The 21,969-nt window shown below is 72.2% G+C and overlaps 4 protein-coding genes across 7 annotated transcripts; 1 reads left to right on the plus strand and 3 right to left on the minus strand.

Annotated features, from left to right (window-relative positions):
- Positions 1-3: 3 nt before the first annotated feature.
- POLD4 (DNA polymerase delta 4, accessory subunit) lies at positions 4-1,548 on the minus strand. The gene is made up of 5 exons (XM_068944150.1): positions 1,513-1,548; positions 992-1,089; positions 784-879; positions 576-687; positions 4-170 (listed from the first exon to the last, which is right to left on the minus strand). The coding sequence occupies exons 2-5, from the start codon at positions 1,083-1,085 to the stop codon at positions 146-148; spliced, it is 327 nt and encodes a 108-aa protein (XP_068800251.1). The 5' UTR covers positions 1,086-1,089; positions 1,513-1,548; the 3' UTR covers positions 4-145.
- LOC138067358 (glycine N-acyltransferase-like protein 3) lies at positions 987-9,605 on the plus strand. 3 transcript variants are annotated; one of them, XM_068944145.1, is made up of 5 exons: positions 993-1,107; positions 7,505-7,612; positions 7,689-7,815; positions 7,901-8,018; positions 8,836-9,605. In XM_068944145.1, the coding sequence occupies exons 1-5, from the start codon at positions 1,066-1,068 to the stop codon at positions 9,257-9,259; spliced, it is 819 nt and encodes a 272-aa protein (XP_068800246.1). In that variant the 5' UTR covers positions 993-1,065; the 3' UTR covers positions 9,260-9,605. The 3 variants fall into 3 exon arrangements, with proteins under 3 accessions (XP_068800248.1, XP_068800246.1, XP_068800247.1); XM_068944146.1 differs by having other exon boundaries at positions 998-1,107; positions 7,486-7,612; XM_068944147.1 differs by lacking the exon at positions 7,505-7,612 and having other exon boundaries at positions 987-1,107.
- LOC138067357 (glycine N-acyltransferase-like protein 3) lies at positions 2,094-6,886 on the minus strand. Its single transcript, XM_068944144.1, has 6 exons — positions 6,656-6,886; positions 6,481-6,562; positions 3,300-3,407; positions 3,083-3,203; positions 2,743-2,863; positions 2,094-2,665 (listed from the first exon to the last, which is right to left on the minus strand). Exons 2-6 carry the CDS (start codon positions 6,556-6,558, stop codon positions 2,245-2,247), a joined length of 849 nt encoding a protein of 282 aa, XP_068800245.1. The 5' UTR covers positions 6,559-6,562; positions 6,656-6,886; the 3' UTR covers positions 2,094-2,244.
- Positions 9,531-21,351, minus strand: CLCF1 (cardiotrophin like cytokine factor 1). Of its 2 annotated transcripts, none has more exons than XM_068944148.1 (3): positions 20,104-20,523; positions 13,039-13,205; positions 9,531-11,446 (listed from the first exon to the last, which is right to left on the minus strand). In XM_068944148.1, exons 1-3 carry the CDS (start codon positions 20,129-20,131, stop codon positions 10,952-10,954), a joined length of 690 nt encoding a protein of 229 aa, XP_068800249.1. In that variant the 5' UTR covers positions 20,132-20,523; the 3' UTR covers positions 9,531-10,951. The 2 variants fall into 2 exon arrangements, with proteins under 2 accessions (XP_068800249.1, XP_068800250.1); XM_068944149.1 differs by lacking the exon at positions 20,104-20,523 and adding an exon at positions 20,952-21,351 and having other exon boundaries at positions 10,937-11,446.
- Positions 21,352-21,969: the final 618 nt, after the last annotated feature.

The following is a 21,969-nucleotide window of genomic DNA, read 5'->3' on the forward strand; positions in this document are numbered from 1 at the left end:
AGCTCACCTTGTTCACACCAGCGTTTAATCTGCCCAGCGCCCGCTGCGGGACACGGGCACAGCTGCAGGGGTGCCTGGTGCGGGGGTAGCAGGGGGCAGCGGGACAGCCCCAGGCGCTGTCTCTCTGGGGCCAGCGTGCAGACTCTCAGAGCGGGTACTCGTGCCAGAGGCTGTGGGGCACAGGTGCAGGGAGGTCAGCGGGTACCCGTGGCCCAGGCCTGTGGTCCCCGGCCCAGGCACGTGCCCAGCTCTCCTCCTCGACTCCAGTGTTTCGGCAGAGGGAGGCTGGTGGCCATCAGAGCTATCAGCTCTGGGGGATACCCATGTACCAGGTAGGGATGGCGTGGGCTGCCCCACGGCACCTGCACTGGAGCTGCCTCCCCGCCCCATAGCACCCACTGGGGAGCAAAGGGGCAGGGGTGACTAGGGATGCCCAGAGTCCCCCTGCCCAGCGTGGCACCCTCCTCAGTGCCCCCCAGCTGCACTGGTGACTGCAGCCTGGCGCCCCACACTCAGTGCCCTCTGGCCCCCCTACTGCCCGCCGCACCGCCACTCCGCAGCCCGGCTGCACCCACCTGTACATGACGGCGGGGTCGTCCTGGTGCTCCAGGAGGGCGTCACGCACTGGGGCCGGGGGGCTCAGCCCCAGGGCCTGCGCCCGCTCCCACCGCTGCAGCCGGGTGATGCCTGCGGGCAGAGGGTGAGGTGGGGGCGGGCGGGCGCCGCGATGCCCCGGGGAGGGGCGGACGGGCAGCGCCGGGGCAGGCGCGCCGGGGCTCTCACCCGTGCAGGGGCCGTACTCCCAGCAGAGGTCGAAGTGGCGCAGCATGTCCAGGACGGCCGGGTCCGGGCAAGGGGCGCCGGGCGCCGGGGCCTCCTCTGCGGAGCACGGGCACGGCTTGGGCACCGGGGGCGGGGCCTGCCCGTGGCCCCGCCCCATTCCCCCTCGAGACCCCGCCCCCTCCCGCGGCGGCCCCGCCCCCGCACTCACCGCGCCGAGTCCGGCGGCGCCCCTTGGCCCCGGCGCGCCCCGGCGGCCGCCGCAGCACCGGGAAGGAGTCGGTGATGAGTCGCTTCCGCCCCATGGCCCTGCGAGCACAGCGGCGGGTGAGGCGGGGCCCGGGCGGCCGGGAACCCCCTCCCCCCCGCCGCGGCTGACCCCGCCGTCCCGTCCCCCCCCCGGCACCGGACCCCGCCCCCCCCCCGGCACCCCACCGGCACCGGACCCCGCCGTCCCGCCGCCCCCCCCCCCGGCACCAGACCCCGCCACCCTGCCCCCCCCCCCGGCACCCCACCGGCACCGGACCCCGCCACCCCGCCCCCCCCCCGGCACCCCACCGGCACCGGACCCCGCCGTCCCGCCGCCCCCCCCCCCGGCACCAGACCCCGCCACCCTGCCCCCCCCCCCGGCACCCCACCGGCACCGGACCCCGCCACCCTGCCCCCCCCCCCGGCACCCCACCGGCACCGGACCCCGCCGTCCCGCCCCCCCCGCCGAGCCCCCCGCTTTACCGCCTCCCGCTGTCAACAGCTCCGGAGGGAGCCCCGGCGTCCGAGCGCCCGGCCCCGCCCCTTTCCCCTCGCGGCGCCGAGGGACCCAGGCGTCCGGGCTGCCGGCTCCTCCCCCTGCCCGTGCGGGAAGGCGGAAGCGAGCGCCGGGAGCCGGCCTGGGGCCCAGGCGTCCGGGGGACCCCGGCCACTGCGCGTCCCCCCCCCAAACTGGTGGCTCGCGCTGTGCGGTTGCCGCCGGCCGGTCCGTGCCCCCCCCCCAACCGGGGCCTGTGCCGCTGTGTGCCCCGCCGCCGTGGGGGGGCCTGTCCCCGGGGGAGGGGACACGCACACGCACACACGCACACAGGGCAGGTGCCAGCTGCACGGGTTTGAGGCTTTCCTGCCGTCCCCCGGGGGGGGGCACAAGAATAGCACCGGGCAGGGCCGCAGTGCGTGTCCCAGCACGGCGCCCCGGGCACGGCGCTGCGCCCCACAGACGGTGACGCCACCAACCTGGCTGCCAGGCTGTAACGGCCGGGGCTAAGCCAGGCGTGAAACCACCGCCAGCAGCGAGAAAACAGCCCCCCTCCCCCCCCCCCCCAAACGCCCAGGGCACAATCCTATATGAGCCAGCAGAGACTCCACAGTGTGTGTGTTGTTTGTCCTGCCCCCCCCCAGCTCCAAAGGACCAGCCGCATGGAGCCGGGGGGGGGGGGGGGGTCACCCGGGTTTTATTGCCCGTGGGGCGGGGGGTCAGGGCCCGGGGCGGCCCAGGCTGGGGTTGTGCAGCACGAAGTGGCAGAGGCCGGGCAGGCGCTGGTGGCCCAGCTGCTCCTGCAGCCGCTGCATGGGCAGGTTCCCCAGGGCCGTGTGCCCGAAGACGAGGAAGCCGCGGGCCTGCGTCTGGCGGGCCAGCAGCACGGTGAGCGCCTGCATGAGCCCGCGGCGGCGGTGGGCGGGCAGGGTGTAGCCGTGCGCCCCGCTGCCGAAGGGGCTCTGCAGGGTCCAGCAGACGGGCTGCCCGGTGCCATCGAGCAGGCACAGGCTGGGGAAGCGCTCCACCAGCTCGGCCAGGTAGCGGCGGCTCCACGCGTTGCCCCCGTAGACCCACGTGGCGTCCAGCAGGTCGGCGTGCGCTAGGCTCATCGAGCCCACCTGGATGCCGGGGTCCAGCCTGCAGGTTGGGGGGGGGCCGTGAGCCGGGGCAGGGGGGAGGCACCAGGATTTTGGAGGGGGTGGGGGGGGGCTCACCGGGGCTCGGGCATGGTGGCAGGGTCAGGGTGCAGGTAGGTGTAGTACTGCGACACCTCCAGCTCGATGCCCTTGGCCCCCGCCATGGCCTGCGCCGTCGCCACCACCCCGTCCTGCAGCCCTGCGGGACGGTGCCGTCAGCGGGACCCCCCACCCCGGGGAGCCACCAGCCCCGGGTCCCTCCCCGGCTGCCCCACCACCTTGTACCCCGCTCCCAGTACTACCCGTTTTGCCCCCCCCCAGTGCTCCCCAGCACCACTGATCTCTGCCCCTCCCAACCACAGTGCCCCCCATTCCTCACCCCCAGCCCCCCCCCCAGCACCGCTGCCCCCAGCGCCACCAAAGATGTGGAAGGCGGTGTCCCAGCGCACGGCTCCCGGCGTCTCCAGCAGGGCCCGGTAGGCGCCCAGGTCGTGGTAGAAAACCGCGTGCGTGTTCCTGTAGCAGTCGTCCACCGGCGCCTGTGGGGCAGGAGGGGAGTTGGGGGAGGGGGGGGTTGAGCCGGCCCAGCCCGGGCGCCAGCGTGGCCCCGGCTCCCCACGGCCCACGGCGGCCACCTCGCCACGGCGCCGCGCCAGCACCGCGCGGAAGTCGGGCCACGCGTCCACTACGGCCTCGAAGTCCCCCGGGTTGCCTCGGGTCATGTTCATCACGGCCCCATACACCTGCGGGCCAAGGGGGTCAGCGCTGGGGGGGCCGGGCTGGACCACCCTGCCCTCACTAAAGATGGCTGCCCTTGCCCTGGGCTGGCCTGGGGTGAAGGTGGAGGGGGTGGGGCCACAAGCCAGGCTGCCCGTGAGGGGGCGGGGCTTGGAAAGCCCCTCCTCCAAGCCCCTCCTCCCCCCCAGTGGGGCAGAGGGGACCTGTCGGATTGGCCAGGTGACACCCCTCCTGGGCTGGGATTGGCTGGGCCATCCTGGCCTGGGAGGGGATTGGCTGGCTCAGAACCAAGCCAGGCTGGGATTGGCTGGCTCCAGCTGGCACTGCCTGGGAATGGCCTGAGCCGGTTGGGGGGGGGTCACCATTGCTATGGTGCAGGGGGGTGACACTGGGGTCCCCATCATGGGCGGGGGGGACGTGGGGGTCCCATCGCTGGTGGGGCAGGGAGACGGGGGGGTTCCGTCACCAGCAGGCTGTGGGGCAGGGGGGAGGTGGGGGTCCCGTCACCGGTGGGGTGGGGGGACGTGGGGGGTCCCGTCACCGGCAGGCTATGGGGCAGGGGGACGTGGGGGCCCCGTTGCCGGTGGAGCAGGAGGGACGTGGGGTTCCCGTCACCGGCAGGCTGTGGGGCAGGGGGACGTGGGGGTCCTGTCACCGGCAGGCTGTGGGGCAGGGGGACGAGGGGGTCCCGTCACCGGTGGGGTAGGGGGACATGGGGGTCCTGTCAGTGGCAGGCTGTGGGGCAGGGGGATGTGGGGGTCCCGTCACCAGCAGGCTGTGGGGCGGGGGGATGTGGGGGTCCCATCGCCGGTGGGGTGTGGGGCAGGAGGGACGTGGGGGGGTCCCGTCACCGGCAGGCTATGGGGCAGGGGGACGTGGGGGTCCTGTCGCCCGCAGGGCAGGGGGCGGTGGGATGTGGGGGTCCCATCAGTGGCAGGATGTGGGGCAGGGGGACGTGGGGGTCCCGTCACCGGCGGGCTGTGGGGTGGGGGGATGTGGGGGTCCTGTCGCCGGCGGGCTGTGGGGCAGGGGGGACGAGGGGGTCCCGTCGCCAGCGGGCTGTGGGGCAGGGTGGACGTGGGGGTCCTGTCGCTGGCGGGCTGTGGGGCGGGGGGACGTGGTGGTCCTGTCAGTGGCAGGCTGTGGGGGCGGGGGGACGTAGGGGCCCCATCACCGGCGGGGTGTGGGGCAGGGGGACGTGGGGGTCCCATCGCTGGCAGGCTGTGGGGGCGGGGGGACGTGGGGGTCCCGTCACCGGCAGGCTGTGGGGCAGGGAGACGCGGGGGTCCCGTCGCCGGCGGGGCAGGGGGACGTGGGGGTCCCGTCACCAGCAGGCTGTGGGGCAGGGGGACGTGGGGGTCCCGTCGCCGGCAGGCTGCGGGGCAGGGGGGACTTGGGGGTCCTGTCAGTGGCAGGCTGTGGGGCGGGGGGACGTGGGGGTCCCGTCACCGGCGGAGCAGGGGGACATGGGGGTCCCGTCACCGGCAGGCTGTGGGGCAGGGGGACGAGGGGGTCCTGTCACCGGTGGGCTGTGGGGCAGGGGGACGAGGGGGTCCCGTCACCGGTGGGCTGTGGGGCAGGGTGGACATGGGGGTCCTGTCGCCGGCGGGCTGTGGGGCGGGGGGACGTGGGGGTCCTGTCGCTGGCAGGCTGTGGGGCAGGGGGACGAGGGGGTCCCGTCGCTGGCGGGCTGTGGGGCAGGGGGACGTGGGGGTCCTGTCAGTGGCAGGCTGTGGGGCAGGGGGGACGTAAGGGCCCCGTCACCGGCGGGGTGTAGGGCAGGGGGACGTGGGGGTCCCGTCTCTGGCAGGCTGTGGGGCGGGGGGACGTGGGGGTCCCGTCACTGGCGGGCTGTGGGGCGGAGGACGTGGGGGTCCCGTCACCGGTGGGGTGTGGGGCAGGGGGATGTGGGGGTCCCGTCGCTGGCAGGCTGTGGGGCAGGGGGGACGTGGGGGTCTCGTCACCGGTGGCGTGTGGGGCAGGGGGACGTGGGGGTCCCGTCGCTGGCAGGCTGTGGGGCAGGGGGACGTGGGGGTCCCGTCGCCGGCGGGCTGTGGGGCGGGGGGACGTGGGGATCCTGTCGCTGGCGGGCTGTGGGGCAGGGGGACGTGGGGGTCCCGTCACCGGCAGGCTGTGGGGCAGGGGGACGTGGGGGTCCCATCACCGGCGGGGCAGGGGGACGAGGGGGTCCCGTCACCGGCAGGCTGTGGGGCAGGGGGACGTGGGGGTCCCGTCGCCGGCGGGCTGTGGGGCGGGATGGACATGGGGGTCCTGTCGCTGGCAGGCTGTGGGGCAGGGGGACGTGGGGGTCCCGTCGCCGGCGGGCTGTGGGGCGGGGGGACGTGGGGATCCTGTCAGTGGCAGGCTGTGGGGCAGGGGGACGTGGGGGTCCCGTCACCGGCAGGCTGTGGGGCAGGGGGACGTGGGGGTCCCGTCACCGGCGGGGCAGGGGGACGAGGGGGTCCCGTCACCGGCAGGCTGTGGGGCAGGGGGACGTGGGGGTCCCGTCGCCGGCGGGCTGTGGGGCGGGATGGACATGGGGGTCCTGTCGCTGGCAGGCTGTGGGGCAGGGGGACGTGGGGGTCCCGTCGCCGGCGGGCTGTGGGGCGGGGGGACGTGGGGATCCTGTCTGTGGCAGGCTGTGGGGCAGGAGGACGAGGGGGTCCTGTCACCGGCAGGCTGTGGGGCAGGGGGACGTGGGGGTCCTGTCAGTGGCAGGCTGTGGGGCAGGGGGACATGGGGGGTCCCGTCACCGGCGGGGCTGTGGGGCAGGGTGGACAAGGGGGTCCCGTCGCTGGCAGGCTGTGGGGCAGGGGGACGTGGGGATCCTGTCGCTGGCAGGCTGTGGGGCAGGGGGACGAGGGGGTCCTGTCACCGGCAGGCTGTGGGGCAGGGGGACGTGGGGGTCCTGTCAGTGGCAGGCTGTGGGGCAGGGGGACATGGGGGGTCCCGTCACCGGCGGGGCTGTGGGGCAGGGTGGACAAGGGGGTCCCGTCGCTGGCAGGCTGTGGGGCAGGGGGACGTGGGGATCCTGTCAGTGGCAGGCTGTGGGGCAGGGGGACGAGGGGGTCCCGTCACCGGCAGGCTGTGGGGCAGGCTCCTCCGCAGGGCTCCCTCCAGGCGCTGCAGCTGGGCCGGGCACGTCAGGATCAGCATGGCCCTGCCGAGACCCCCCCCCCCCGGTTACAGTGGGCCAGGGGGGCCCCGAGACCCCCCAAATAACAGTGGGCCAGGTCCCCCCCCCCATGCACACCTGGGAGCTGTGGGGCAGGTGGTGACGCTGGCGGGTCCCTGTGGCCGTGGGGCGGACAGTGCCAGCAGCGGGTCCCCGGGCCGCCGGCAGCCGTCACGGCTGAGCGAGTGTCCCCTGCCCGTGGGGCGGCCCCGGGGGGGGCGGGGGGTGAGCAGGGTCCGTCCCGCCAGCGCCGGTCACGGGGCCCCGGGGGCCCGGTGCTGGGGGACGCGCCGCCGCCTGCCCCACGGCTGCAGAGCCATGCTGGTCCTCACCTGCCCGGCCCAGCTGCAGCGCCTGGAGGAGGCTCTTCGGAGGAGCCTGCCCCACAGCCTGCCGGTGACAGGGCCCCGGGGACCCCCATGCCACCCCTGGCCCCCCACGCTGCTGGTGATGGGCCCCAGGGACCCCCCCATGCCACCCCTAGCCCCCCACGCTGCTGGTGAAGGGGCCCCTCCCCAGGGATCCCCATGCCACCATGGCCCTCATGCTACTGGTGATGGGGCCCCAGGGATCCCCATGCCGCCCCGACCCCCTGCCCTGCTGGTGACATGGTCCCAGGGACCCCCCCCCCATGCCACCCTTACCTCCCCCCCACCCTTTCAATGACAAGGACCCTGGGGACATCCCCATGACACCCCTGACCCACTGGTGACGGGGACCTCGTGACCCCCCCCGCCACCCCAACACACTGCCACTGATGGGGACCCCAGAGCTGGGGAAAGGGCCACCAGGGTCCTGGGGCTGGGGCCAGGTGTGAGAGAGGTCGGCAGCACCCTGGGGTGCAGCTGGGGGCCGGAGGGACCCATAACACCCCCCCCCCACACGCTGCACCCGCGTCTCCTCCCCAGTGCTGACCCCATCCTGCAGGTCCTGGGTGCCGTCATGACAGTGGCCCGGGGCAACCCGGCTGGCCACGAGGTGCTGGTGGACTCGTGGCCCCACTTTGGCGTCGTGCTGAGCCGCCGGCGCCCACAGGTGCTGCATCGCGCGCTCTGGGGTGGGGGCCCCAGGTGGCCGGTGCCGCTCAGACTCTCCCCTGCTGTTCCCCCAGGAGCCCGCGGACCCCGGGGACATCTACGCCAACCAGGTGGCGGTGCATTACCGGGACGCGGGCGCCTGGCGGGCGCTGCTAGGGGGCACGGCTGCCCTGGACTGGAGCGGGGGCCTCCAGCTGCATGGTAAGGGTGAGCGCCCGGACCGCGGGCAGCGCGTGGCCCCCAGCCCCCCGGCAGCCGGCACCCAGCTCGGCCCGCCGCCCCGCAGGCATGCAGGAGGGGCTGCACGAGGCCGTGCGCGAGGTGGCCGCCGCCAAGGGCCTCCTGCTCCGCACCTACCGGTTCCAGGCGCTGCTGAGCCCCGGACCACCACGGGCCTGGGTGCCGTGAGTGCCCACCGGCGGGCCGGCAGCAATGGGATGGGGGGCACTGGGGACCCTGAGCACATCCCTGGGTGGCACTAGGGACCCTGAGCACATGCCCAGGTGGCACAGGGGACCCTGAGCACATCCCCAGGTGGCAGAGGGGGTCCCTGAGCACATGCCCAGGTGGCACAGGGGACCCTGAGCACATCCCCAGGTGGCAGAGGGGGTCCCTGAGCACATCCCCAGGTGGCACAGGGGACCCTGAGCACATCGCCGGGTGGCACAGGGGACCCTGAGCACATCCCTGGGTGGCACTAGGGACCCTGAGCACATCGCCGGGTGGCACAGGGGACCCTGAGCACATCCCTGGGTGGCACTAGGGACCCTGAGCACATCCCCGGGTGGCAGAGGGGGTCCCTGAGGACATCCCTTACGGGGCACAGGGGACCCTGAGCACATCCCCGGGTGGCACTAGGGACCCTGAGCACATGCCCAGGTGGCAGAGGGGGTCCCTGAGGACATCCCTTGGGGGGCATGGGGGACGCTGAGGACATTCCTGGGGGGCACTAGGGACCCTGAGCACATCCCCGGGTGGCAGAGGTGACCCTGAGCACATCACCAGGTGGCAGAGGGGGGTCCCTGAGGACATCCCTTGGGGGGCACTGGGGACCTTGAGCACATCCCCAGGTGGCACAGGGGGCCCTGAGCACATCCCCAGGTGGCAGAGGGGGTCCCTGAGGACATCCCGTGGGGGGCCTGGGGGACCCTGAGCACATCCCTTGGGGGCCCCAGCTGTGGGTGCCCCCCTGCCCAGTGGTCAGGGCTGCCCATGCCGCAGGGTGCCGCCGGGGCTGCGCCTGGCGCCCGTGCCCTTGGCCCACGTCCCGCTGCTCAACGCCACGTGGGGCTTCGGGGGCAACGTCCGGAGCGGGCGGTTCCTGGCGTCCCTGGTGCAGGCCTTCCCCAGCGCCTGCCTGCTGGACCGCCGCGGGCGCCCCGTCTCCTGGAGCCTGGTGGACCCGCTGGGCTGCCTCAGCCACGGCTACACGGTGCCGGTGTGGCGCGGCCGGGGGCTGAGCGGGCTGACACTGGCCACCCTGGGCCGGGTGCTGCACGCCCAGGGCTACCCCGTCTACTGCGGGGTGCTGCCCGACAACACGCCCTCGCAGCGGGCCGTCCGCGCCGTCGGCTTCCTGCCCCAGCCCGGCACCCTGTACATGCTGGTTGTCACGCCTGGCGCCCCGCCTGCCCCACAGCAATAGCTCCTGGCGGGGACGGGGGGGCGGGGATTCGCTCGGGTGCTTGGAGCTGGGGATCTGGGTGAGACCAGGGGCAAGCAGGGCATCCAGCCCCCCCACCCCAACACACTGAGAGCAGAGCTGTCGGTGTGAGTGGCAGCAGCATAGCTGTTCACTCTGGTCCCTACTGATCCCACTTGCTAGTCCCTCAGGCGCTCTGCAGCACCCCCCCCCCGGTGGCACTGGTGGGGGGCTGGGAGTGGGGGGGGGAGCCCTCGTGGCAGGCGGCAGCAGGCGCTGGAGAAAGCCTTTTATTCGTTAATACAAGAATAGATCTTCTGCAATAAATACCCTAATAAATAACATCTCCAATAAATAAACACGCATTAGACGCACCAAAACAGCGGTCCCTGGGGACCCTCCCCTCCTGCCCGGCCCCGCCCCTTCCCCAGGCCCCACTCCCTACCATGACTGGCAGGTGTTTTGCCAGGGGCAGGGCTACAATGGCTGGGCCCCCCCCCCTGCCAGGCCCCACCCTTCTGCCTCAAGCCCCTCCCACTGCAGCCTCCTCTGGCTGGAGGCTGTGGCAGGCTCTGCCCAGTTTAGGCCTGGCCCCTCCCACCAAGGCATGTGGGCGGGCCCTTAGGGGACACTAGGCAGCTGTGGGGCTGAGAGGTGGGGCTTGGGGCACCTGGGGGTGGAGCTGGGAAAGGAGGTGGGGCTTGCTACATGGGTCATGGGAGGGGCTTATTGCCATCTGGAGTGGAGGGGTGGAGCCTATTGCTCTTGGGGCGGGGCTTATTGCTGCTGGGTAGGGAAGGGTTTATTCCTATGCTCTGCAAGATTGGTCCTTTGGAGGGTGGGCAGGGCTTAAGCCCACCCTGGGGTCCATGGGGGCGGGGCTTATTGCTGCTGTAGGGCAGGAGAAGAGTGGGCATGGGGCACAGCGGGGTGGCAGGGGCCAGGATGAACACGGCATGGTGGCTGCCATGGTGTCACAACCTCTTGCCTCAAGGCCATCCAAAGTGGTGACAGGGCATGTGGGGCGGTTATGGAGGCACATCAGAGACAGCCATCCTGTCCCCCAAAGCACAGCAGGGTGACAAGGGGGTGTGTGGTGGCACAATGGGGTGAGGCGCGCTGTCCCTCAAGGCACAGTATGGGGATAGAGGGGATGTGGGTTGGCCATGGTGGCATATGGGGATGAGGAGCACCGTCCCTCAAGGCCCAGTGTGGTGATGTGGGTGACCATGGTGGCACATCAGTGTGAGGAGCTCTGTCCCTCAAGGCACCGTGTGGTGACAGGGGGGATGTGGGGTGGCCGTGGTGGCACATGGTTGGGGGGGGGGTAAGGAGCTCCAGCCCTTAAGGCACAGTGTGGTGATGGTGGGGGGACGCATGTTGCAGTGAAGAGCTCCATCCCTCAAGGCGCAGCGTGGTAACATGGAGTGGCTGTGGTGACACTTTGGGTGAGGAGCTCCATCCTTCAAGGCACAGCGTGGTGATGATGGGAATTTGGGGGGGGGGGCTGTGGTGGCACGTTAGAGTGAGGATCTCCATCCCTCAAGGCACAGTGCGGGGCTGGTGGGAACGTGGGGTGACCGTGGTGGCACATCAGGGAAGGAGCTCTGTCCCCCAAGGCCCGACGCGGTGACAGGAGGCCGCGGGGTGGCTGTGGAGGTGCCCCGCGGCTGCAGATGCTGCGGGGTGGCGGGCTCAGAAGCCCCGCGCCTCGAGGCGCAGCGTGACCACAGCAGGCGGCACCTTCTTCTTGAGGCGGTTGAAGTCCTTGGCCGAGCGCCACAGCCAGGTCTGCAGCTCCTTGAGCAGCCAGAAGTCATCCATCTTCTTGAGGAAGTCATTAGGGGAGGCAGGGGCCCCAGCGGGCGCCGGGGGGCCGGCGGCAGCGCCGGCCGGCAGCGGGTAGCCCAGGGAGGACATGACGCCGGCGATGCTCACCACCAGGCCCTGGAGGCTGGAGCAGAAGTGGCCGAGGCTGTGGCGCAGCTCGGCGGTGCCCGCCTGCCCGTCCAGGCCCCGCAGGTAGCACAGCAGCCGGCTGTAGGCCCGGTAGTTGGCGGCCAGGCGGGCATTGTCGGTCAGGCCCCGCCACAGGTCGAAGTCCACTGTGGCGCTGGGCACCCGCTCGGCCCGCGCCAGCCGCGGCGGGTTGAAGTCGGGCTCATTGAAGGGGGGGCCCAGGTAGTTCAGCTGCAAGCGAAGGGCACGGTGTCAGGCGGGCACCGGGTTCTGCGCCGGGGTGGCCTGAGGGGAGCTGGGGGTGGCAGAGTTCAGTCACGGCGCCCCCTGTGCCACGTGTGGCGTCCCTCTGCCTGCCACGGCCCAGGTCTCCATGTGCCCACACCCACAATGTCCCTGGTGGCCATCCTCCCCAGCCTCCATGTCCTACACCTCTGTGTCCCCCTCCCCACCACGTCCTGGGGCTCTGTCCCCCTCCCCACCACTTCCCTGGTGGCCATCCCCTCCTGCCCTCCAACTCCCATGTTTCCATGTCTCCCTGCCCACCACGTCCTGGGGCTCTGTCCCCACCATGTCCCTGGTGGCCATCCCCTCCTGCCCTCCAACTCCCACACCTCCATGTCCCCCTCCCCACCATGTCCCTGGTGGCCATCCCCTCCTGCCCTCCACCTCCCACGTCTCCATGTCCCCCTGCCCACCATGTCCTGGGGCTCTGTTCCCCTCCCCACCATGTCCCTGGTGGCCATTCCTTTCTGCCCTCCACCTCCCACACTTCCATGTCCCCCTCCCCACCACGTCCTGGGGCTCTGTCCCCCTCCCCACCACTTCCCTGGTGGCCATCCCCTCCTGCCCTCCAACTCCCATGTTTCCATGTCTCCCTGCCCACCACGTCCTGGGGCTCTGTCCCCCTCCCCACCACTTCCCTGGTGGCCATCCCCTCCTGCCCTCCAACTCCCACGTCTCCATGTCCCCCTGCTCTCCATGGCCAAGGTCTCCGTGTCCCCCAGCCCTCCACATCCCGGGAGGCCACGTCCTCCTGCCCACGGCGGCCTGGGCATCCCTCCTGCCCTGCCCTCGGCACAACCGCTCGGTGCCCTGCAGCCGGGGCCCCGGGGGCACGTCAGGGCAGAGACGGGGGGAAGCTCCGCGCGTGCCGGCAGCCGGGCGTGCCGGCGGCGGGGAGCCAGGGCGCTGTGGCGGCCCGCGCCCTGCGCCCCGGGCGGAGGCCGTGCCCGGGCCTGGCAGAGGGCAGGCTCCCGGGAGCCGCCTGCGCCCCGGCCCGCCGAGGCATTTCCGGCGCCCCCGGGGCGGGCACGGCGAGGGAAGCCTGCCCGCGTGACGTGGCGCGGCGGGGAAGACCCGCGGCGGCCGGGAGAGCTGCCAGCGCCGCCGCACAGCAGCCCCGGCCAGGGCGCCGACGCCGGGCGCTACGCCCACTGCACACGCACGCACGCACGCACACACAACACCCGGACACGCTGCTGGGCTATCGCGAATGCAGCCGGCAACGCACGCATGCTATTGCACGCTCGCGTGCAACCCCCCTGCCCTTGCAGCGGGGCTGCTGCCGGGAGCCGGCAGGGCCGGCCGGGGAGAGGGCGAGCGCGCCGGCCGGATGCTGGCGCGGTGCCCCCGGCCATGGCGCGGCGCCCGCTCGGCGGAGCGCGGCCCGGCCGGGGCGGCTCCCGGACGAGTCCCGACAGCGGGGCCTCACCTCACCCCAGGGAGATGCGGCACAGCAGAGCACAAACACAGGGCAAGGGCCCGGCGCCGCGGGGCAGGGTGGGCACCGACGCGGGGCTCGGCCCGTGGCCCCTACTCACGTAAGTGCCGGCGAGGGTGCGCAGCTGGTGCTCCAGGTAGCGGGTGAGGTCGTAGGTCTTCTGGATGGACTGGCCAGCGCCCAGCTCGTCCGTGCCGTTCAGGGCGGGCACTGCCGGCAGGTTGCAGAGTGCGGCGCACAGGAAGGCAAAGATCCCCCAAGAATCTCCTGCGGGAACATGGGGGGCACCTCAGCACCGGGCCACACGGCGGGGCCCGCGGACAGGGGGGCCAGGGTGCAGGGGGCACCACGGCACGCAGTGGGACCCACGCACACGGGTGCCGGGGTGCAGGACCCACGCACATGAGTGCTGGGGTGCACAGGGGCACCACAGCATGCAGCAGGGCCCACGCACACGGGTGCCGGGGTGCAGGACCCATGCACACAGGTGCCGGGGTGCACAGGGGCACCACAGCTCGCAGCAGGACCCATGCACACAGGTGCCAGGGTGCACAGGGGCACCACAGCTCGCAGCAGGACCCATGCACACGGGTGCCGGGGTGCAGGACCCATGCACATGGGTGCCAGGGTGCACAGGGTGGGGGGGCGCCATGGCAGGCAGTGGGGCCCATGTACACAGGTGCATGGGGTGCAGGACCCACGCACATGAGTGCTGGGGTGCACGGGGGTGCCACGGCACACAGTGGAGTCCATGCACATGGGTGCCGGGGTGCAGGACCCATGCACACAGGTGCTGGGGTGCACGGGGGCACCACAGCTTGCAGCAGGACCCATGCACACGGGTGCCGGGGTGCACGGGGGGGGGGGGTGCCACGGCACACAGCGGGGCCCATGCACATGTGTACCAGGGTGCAGGACCCATGCACATGGGTGCACGGGGGCGCCACGGCACAGCTGTCCGATGGCACCCACGCGCAGCAGGTGCCGGTGCCCGCAGACGCCCAGCTCAGCGGCGCCGGGGTGGGCGGGCAGGCAGTCTGCAACCCCGTCCCGTGGCGCGCCAAGGGCACGGAGCCAGCGCCATCCGGCCCGCAGCCGGCGCGGGTCAGGCCGGGGCACGGCCCTGCTGCCAAAGCCGAGGGCGCCTGGAGATCGTCCCCGCCGCGGCGTCCCCGCGCGCCGCCGGCAGCGTGACGAGCGCTTCGGCACGGCCGAGGGCAGCGGGCGGCTGCGGCCCGCCTGCCCCGAGACCCGTGCGCCGCCTCCCGGAGCGTGCCCGGGCCGCCGCTGTGGGTGCCGCGGCCCCCGGGGCTCGCGGTGCCGACCCCGCCGAGCTCGGCCGAGGCCGGCCGGCGCAGCCTCTCCTCCCCGCGCTCCCGCCCGCGGGCTGCAGAAACAATCCTTTATATGGTCTCGAGAAAGCACTGCTCGGAGCGCTCCCGCCGGGACGCCCGGGTTATATTTGGCTATGCCGAGTCACCTACCATTAACGTTGGAGCAGGCTCGGTCGCCTCCCGAACTGCGGCCGGCTGGGCGCCCTGGCCCGGGGCACCCGCAGCGGGGAGCCCGGCCGGACCCCCGGGGGCGACGGCGGAGGGCGAGTCCCGTCTCCGGAGCGCAGTGGAGGCGGCAGGGAGGCGAAGCCCCCGCCAGGCCCCCGGGGCAGGGGAAGGAGCCCTGGGGCCGGGGCAGGCCGGGCAGGGGCTGCGGGGAGGGAGGCGCGGGGCCGGGGGGACCCTGGTGAGAAGGGGGGGAGGCCGCTGGGGCGCCGGGCGGCCCTTGCCAAGGCCTGCCGGAAACCGCCGCCCGGGATCCCGTCAGCCGCCCTGACGTCAGGGCCGGGTTACGAAAGCCAACCCCATCAGCCCGCGCTTCTTATAAAGGTCACGGCCCGTTTCCAAGCTGCTTCCCATCCAACTGGCACCTTGCTCGGCTCCCGGGGGGGCGGGGGGGAGGCCGCGCTTCCCAGCACCTCCGGGCAGGACCTCCGGGGCAGCCCCGCGGCGGCCGGCCCCCGCGGCGGCGAGGCTGCGGCCGCCCCGGGGCGCGAGGCCAGCTGGGAGCCCCGCGGTGCCCTCGCGCGTCACGCCTCCCCGTCAAAAGTTGCAAGGAGATTTGGCAAGCGAAGAGGAGCTGAGCTGCAGTGACGCACGGGGGCCCCTGGGGACGGACGCGCCCTGCCCACGGCCGCGGCCCCGGCCGGGGCCAGCCCCGCCGCCAAGGCGCACCCAGCCCGGCGGTGCCCCGCGCTGCCCCTGCCCACTGGCAGCCCCCCGTCGGCTGGTGCGCCAGCTGCACCGGGCGGGTGTGCAACCCGCTGCAGGCGTGGGACGCCCCGAGTGCGAGTGATACGCCGCGCAGGCTTGCGACACGCTGCGTGCGCATGTGACACCCGGGGCAGCGGTGTGACGCATCCTGCCGTTGAGCAACGCATCATGCAAGCAGGCGAAACACCTCGTGCGTGTGTGATACGCCAGTCAAGCATGTGACACGCGGTGCACGGGTGTGATACACCAGCTGGGCATGTGACACACCGTGCACGAGTGTGATGCACCATGCAGGCATGTGACACACTGTGCACGAGTGTGATGCACCATGCAGACATGTGCCATGCTGTGCACGAGTGTGATGCACCAGGTGGGCATGTGACACACCGTGCACGAGTGTGATACGCCATGCAGGCATGTGACACACCGTGCACGAGTGTGATACACCAGCTGGGCATGTGACACGCTGTGCACGAGTATGATGCACCATGCAGACATGTGACACGCCGTGCACAAGTGTGATGCACCAGGCGGGCGTGTGATCCGCCTCACGAACCTGTGACATACCATGTGCACGTGTGACAGGCCGGGTGGGCGGGTGACACACCGCGCAGGTGTGCGACACACCTTGCAGGCGCGTAGCAGGCCATGCATGTGCGCGATGCACGGTACGTGCCCGCGCACGCACCCTTTGGGCTCCTTCCTGCCCTCGTGCGCGCCTGCGTGCACAGGCTGGCGAGCCCGCGCGCGGCCCGGCGAGCCGCAGATGCGCCCGCGCCGCGGCGCCACCTGAGCGCCGGGTCGGCTGGTGCCCCGCGCGCGCCTGCGTGCGAGCAAGCGTGCGAGCGTGGGCTGCCGGGCGGCGGGGGGGCCCGCCGGCGGGTGACTCACCCTCCCCCGGGTGTTTGCTTTGGCCCGGCCCTGCCGCGGCTGAGCCCCGGCGCTAAACTTCACGGCCCGGAGCGGTGCATGCAGCCGGGGCTGACCGGACCCTGGCCCGCTCCCGGCTCGGGTTTCCAGCGCGGGATTGACGCCCCGTCCCAGCCCCCCGCCGCCGTCCAACCCAAACAGAGACGGGGAGGGAGCCGGGCGGGCAGGGGGCTGCAGGCAGAGGGGGACGGCGCATGGCGGCCAGCCCCGGGGAGTGCGAGGCCGCGGCGGCGGCGGCGGCGGCGGCGGCGGCGGCGGCGGTGGCTCTGTCGAGGCCGCGGCCCCGCGGCCCCGCGGCAGCTCGCGAGCGACCGTTGGGGGGAGCCCAGCGCGCCTGGCTCCGAGGAGCGGCACTCATGCACATCAATCATAACGGCGCGAGGGCCGGGCAGGACGAGGGCTCGCGCGCCGCCGCAGACAATGGCCGGGCTGTCGCGGGGAGCGGCGGAGACGCGGCCTCGGGCCGCGGCATCCCCCCCTGCTCCAAAAGGCAGCGGGGTGAGCGCTGGCCGGAGGCGGCCGCCGCGCCGGCGGTGAGCTGTTCCCCGGGCATGCTTGTGGGCAGAGAGCGGTCGAGGTCCAACGCGACCGCACGCCCCGGAGAGCCGGCTTCCCGAAAGCCTTGTGCAAAGCAGCGCCTAGGGTCGGGGCGGCGACCGGGAAACGCGGCCCCCCTGCCCCGGCTGCACTGAAAGCGGCGGCGGCGGCGGTGACCTCAGCCGAGGCCGGGGGGAGCCCGGCAGCCCCGCTGCAGCCCGGCGCGCGGCGGAAGGAGCAGAGCACCTCCGAGCAGAGCCGCGGGACCGCAGCGAGGCAGCCGCCGTATCTGATGGGACTCGGGCCAAGGGACAGCATAGCCTAATACCGCGCGGTATGAGCTCAGAAGCGCTCGGCTCCGTCCGCAGCGCTCATCCGGGTATGGGGAACGTGTGAGAACAGAGCCCGCGATGTCCTGTTGTGGCCAGGCATGAATACGCCGCCGAAGAGAAAGTAGCCAAGCATGAAGTCTGCAAGCAATAAAAGGAGCAGCTCTGCAGACAATAGGCAGCGGCTAACGTCCTCGGTGCAGGGCCGGCTCGGACCCCTCGGGCCCGCAGCCATCAAGGCTGGCGAACGCGCTGCCCCGGGGCGGCTCTGCGGCGGGCAGGGGCTCCGAGGGGCCGCCGGGCAAGGAGGGCCACCCGGCGTCTCTTGGGCCCCCTCTCTCCCCGGGCCGCTTCCAGCCCGGCGCCCCCGGCTGAGCACCGCGCGGCCGCCCCGGTGCCCTGCCGCCTGCCCAGGGAGCCGCCGGCGGCCCTGGCCGCCCCAGCACGCGCCCGGCGCCTCCGGGGCCCCCGGCCGAGCTGCCCCCGGCTGCGGCGCCCCCCGCCCGGCTCGGGGCACCCGGCCGGCCCCAGCTGCTGACGCGCGGCACCCAGCGCAGCCGGTGCCGGCCGCGGGCGACGACGCTTCCCCGATGGAGCCCTGTCGTGCGTCCGGCCCCGAGGTCACCTCCCCGGTCCTCCCGCCCTGGCGTCCCACGGCGGGGCCGGGGCCGGGGCTGGGAGGTGGGGGGTGCGAAACGCCCTTGATATGTCTGCGGCTGTTATTTTTGGCGGCCGCCGTATTTTGATTCCCCATAAACACAACACGGACGCCCAGCCAGATGCAACAGCAAACCAGCGCGGGAACCGGCTCCCACTCCGGCCGCCCAAGGGGTTATTAACCCGTCGCAGACCGCCGGCCGGGGTGGAGCGGGGCGGGGGGGCCGCCCCGCCACGGCCCTGCCGCCGCTGTCCTCTCCCTGCCGCCTGCAGAGGCCGGGGAGCGCCGAGCCGCTGGCACTGGGGGGCAGCGAGCGGGTGCGCGCCGGGGGGCCGCGGCCCCCCCCCCAGCCCGGGCCGTGCATGCGCTCGCAGCCCGCGCGCTGAGTGTTTACATCCTGTCTCCTCCGTGTGTTTATAAATGCAGCCGCGCACGGGAGACTCCGGCGCGGCCGTAATTAGCTGGGCCTGGATTTCCCATCCGGCCTGAGGCAAACGCCCCCACCGGAGACGGGGGGCGCAGGCCCCTAATCCCAACCAGAGCCGCCCGCCTCGGCGCGGCCCCAGGCCGACGCGCGGCCCCGCACGGCACTGCCCGGCCGTCCACTCCCGGCGCCCAGGCGCAGCCCGAGTCGCGCGATCTTTCCCCAGGCCAGCGGCGCAGCCCCGGCGGGCCGCGACGGGTGCTGGGGGAGCGCGGAGGGCGCTGCTGGCCGGGGCCTTGTCTCCCCCCGCCCCGGCACGTGTCACCCGCAGGCCCGCTGGTGTCACCCTCCTGCCCCGCACCCTGAGACTTGGCCCCACCGGGCCCGGGGCTCGCCAACGCAAGCGGGGAGGGCGGCCAGCCCGTCCTGCCGTGCCAGCCGGGGTGCTGGGGGCTGGTGCAGGCCCGGCCGTGCCACGCGCGCGCCGGCGGGCACGGGGGCGCTGGCTCCGCGCGGCCAACGGGGACAGGAGCATCCCGCGCTGCGCGGCCGGCCCGGGGCGTTTTGGGTGGGGGGGGGGAAGCAGCCTGCCCGGTGGTCGGCGCAGGTCCGAGCGGGGAAGGGGGGTGATTTATGAAGAAATGTGCCACTTAGCAGGGCATAAATCTTCCCACAGCCCAGCCCTGTAAGCAGAGCCCTCTGCGTTTCCCTCTGGAGGCTGCTCTCGAGCTGGGGCTAATGCAGCCCAGATGTGCGCGGGGACCGTGCCCTCGCACAGCCTGCTAAATAGGAGCCGGGGACAGCGAGCGGTTCCCGTCTGCAGCGAGCGTCCCCGAGCAGCGCGGGAGCCGAAAGGGCTCGGCCGCTGCCGGGCCGCAGCGACCCTCCAGCGGGGAGCTGGGCCGGGCCGGTGCGCCAGGCGCTCGCCCCTTCCCGAAGCTGCTGCCTCCCTCCGCAGGCTGCTCCGCTCCCCTCTTCCCTCTCCCCCCGCAACCCAGCTGGAGACGGGCCTTGGACGGCAGCACGGGCCACGGCCCGCGAGCGCGCAGCCGGCCGGCCGGCCGGGCAGCTCCTGCGGGGCCGGGGCCGGGGCGCAGAGCGGGCGGCAGCGGTGCCCCGGCCCCCCGGGCGGCCGCGCAGCCGGAGAGCAGCAGGGATAAGGAGCCGGGGGCAGAGAGGAGATGGAGCCGTTAGGTCTCCCGGCCTCGCTTTTCCGGTTCTCCGCCGCTTTCCCCTTCCCGAGTCGCTCCAGCACCTCGGCAGCTGGAACAAAAACTAGCACAAACTTTGTGATTTTTCCAAGCCCCGGCTCTATCGAGCCTTCCTCGGCCCGGCCCTGCGCCGGCCGGGGGATCCTCCGCTGTGTCTGGCCCGGAGCACCCACACTTTGACCTTTTAAGGGTTGTTTTCCAACATTTTCCCCGTCCTTTCCACGCGAGGCAGCCCCGAACCCCGCGCTGCCGGCACGTCCCCCTCCGCGTCGCGGGGCCAGCCTGCCCTGCCAACCGCCCCGGCCGCTGGGACCAGCCTAACAAAGCCGGACCGCGGGGACGCGCCGTGGCGGGGAGCCAGCCCTCCCCGCACAGGGGCATTTCCCCGGCACCCCAAAATCAAGCCGCCGTGCTGGGGAAGAGCCTGTTGCCGCTCGGCAAACGCGTCCCCTCGCACCGAGACAAGCCCCGAAATCAAACCGTGGGCAGAAAAAATAGCTCTTCCTGCCCCCAAATCCCAGTGACTTTCATTTTCCTCCCCTCTGTCAGTCCTGGATTTTAATTCTCCGTGCTAAGCAGCGTTTCCCTCCCTGGTAATCACAAACATGCATGGAAAAGAGGGAACGAGAGAAAGGGAAAAAAAAAAAAACAGGGGGAAAGTCTTAAATCAATCCCAAAGCCAGACAGACGTTTTAATCAAATCAAATTAAAATCAGCAGTGGCTCGGAAAAGAAAACCACGCCACGCACAGCCAGCCCCCCGCCCCTACCCCCGGCCCCTGCCAAAAGAGTCGAGCCGCTTGGTCTTACCTGAAATCTCCCCAGCAACATTTAGCATAGTAGAGTCAGGGTGTGGGGTTGGGGTGGGGGAAGGCAGGCGCAGAAGGGGCGAGAGGAGCCCAAACTTGGGGTTAGTTATCGCTCTAAGCCCCAAGCCCCAAGCGGACGGCGAAGCCTGCCTGGTCTCTTCTGCCCTGGCTCTCGCTCACGCGCTCTCGCTCGGGGTTTTTTTTCCTCTCCCTATTTGTTTTGGTTTGTGTTTGCTTGGGTGTTAGGTGGAAAAAGCCGTCTGGGCTGTGTTTTTTTGGTGTGTGAGTGTGTGCACGGTTTGCACCACGCTCCGGCTCCCTCGCTCGCTGCCTTTCCCCCTTCCACCTCCCTTGATTTGCTCTTTTGATTGGTGTCCAGGAATGCAAGAATAAAAAAACGCGAGCTCGCATACACCCTCTCTCCAAGCTGCTGCCTCCCTTTTTTTTTTTTTTTCCCGAAATTCAAGTGTTAAGCAGAACCAGGTTGCTTTCAAGAATGTATTTGATGCAATTGTACGCAAGGGCAGGCTCCATTCATTTTCCTCCCTCTCCCCCAGCCTCCCCCCCCCCCCCCAGGGTCCCCAGCTCTGGGCAAAGGTAGGGAGGTGTTGAGCTAACTCCCGGCTCGGCTAAAAACTCTGGGGCAGAGGGAAAAAGCGAAGGGAAGGGGGGATCCCCCCAAGCCCTGTCGGCCGGGGGCAGAGGGGGGTGAGGCCCCCCCGCTCGCACCCCCCCCCGACGCCGGCCCCCGCGGGGCTTTGGTCAGCGGCGTTGCTGGGGAAGGGGCTGCCGGGGGAGAGGGATGCGGCGGGCAGGAGGGAGGCTGCGAGAGGCGCGGAGGTCTCCTACCTGCTCGGAAGTCCATGGGGGGAAGCCCAAGCTACACTCAGGACCAGCCGCCCCGGACGGTAGGTAGGTGCGGGACTTAGTGCTGCCTCGCTCCGAGGGGGCTGCGCACAGTCTGTGGTCCTGTGCTTTTGGCCAGGATTAATAATCCCATTTGCCAATCCCACTCACTTCGGCTTTGGTGAGGGCTTGGGTTTGGTGAGGGTAGGCTCTAGCCCTCGCTTTTTTTCCTCCTGACGTGTAAAGCCGTAACCACAAGCCGAGAGCCCGGTCCCCGAGGGGGTCCGGCGGGGGAGAGGGGCGAGGTGGAGCAGATTGGCTCCTCTCGCCGCCCCGCTGCAAGGTTGGGGCGAGGGGGGCGTGGGGTGCCACCCTGCCTCCCAGCCGCGGCCGGCCGGGGGGGCTGGGGCAGAGCTGGGAGGGGGGAGGCGGAGAGAGGCAGACGGAGGGATGGAAACGTGCAGGCAAAGACAGGGAGTAAGAGGAGGGGAGGCAGGACGGAGCTGGTGCGGGGAGGCGAGGCAGGAGGGTGGCGGGGCAGACGGACGGACGGACGGACGGACGGACGGAGGGAGGCTGTGTTAGCCTCTCCTCTGGCACGTCCAGCCCCCTCCCCCCCTTTCTGCCTTCTTCCCATTTCAGACTGGAAAGAAAGGGGTTTTCCCAGGGGGGGAAAGCGAGCCCACCCCGGCTCCGAGGCAGCCGAGCGCCTTGCCCCAGCCCAGATGCCAGCGGCTGGGCTGGGCTGGGCTGGGCTGGGCTGGGGGGCGCCGCCGCCGGTCCCCGCGCTGCCGCCCCGGCGGGAAGGCGCCGTGGGGCGGCCGTGGGGCGGCCGTGGGGCGGCCCGCCGCCGCCGCCGCCTCCGGAGGAGGGGGACAGGACGCCGGCAGCGGCTCCTGGCAGGTGACTAACCCCGCCGAGCATTTCGCCCAGCGACCGCCACCCGGGACGGAGGGGTGAGTGCAGCCTTGCGGCACGCCGAGCCCAGCGCCGTCGGGGGCGCCGGGTCCTGCTCCCTGCC

Source organism: Struthio camelus, chromosome 5 (genome assembly GCF_040807025.1).
Source record: "Struthio camelus isolate bStrCam1 chromosome 5, bStrCam1.hap1, whole genome shotgun sequence".
Lineage (NCBI taxonomy): Eukaryota > Metazoa > Chordata > Aves > Struthioniformes > Struthionidae > Struthio > Struthio camelus.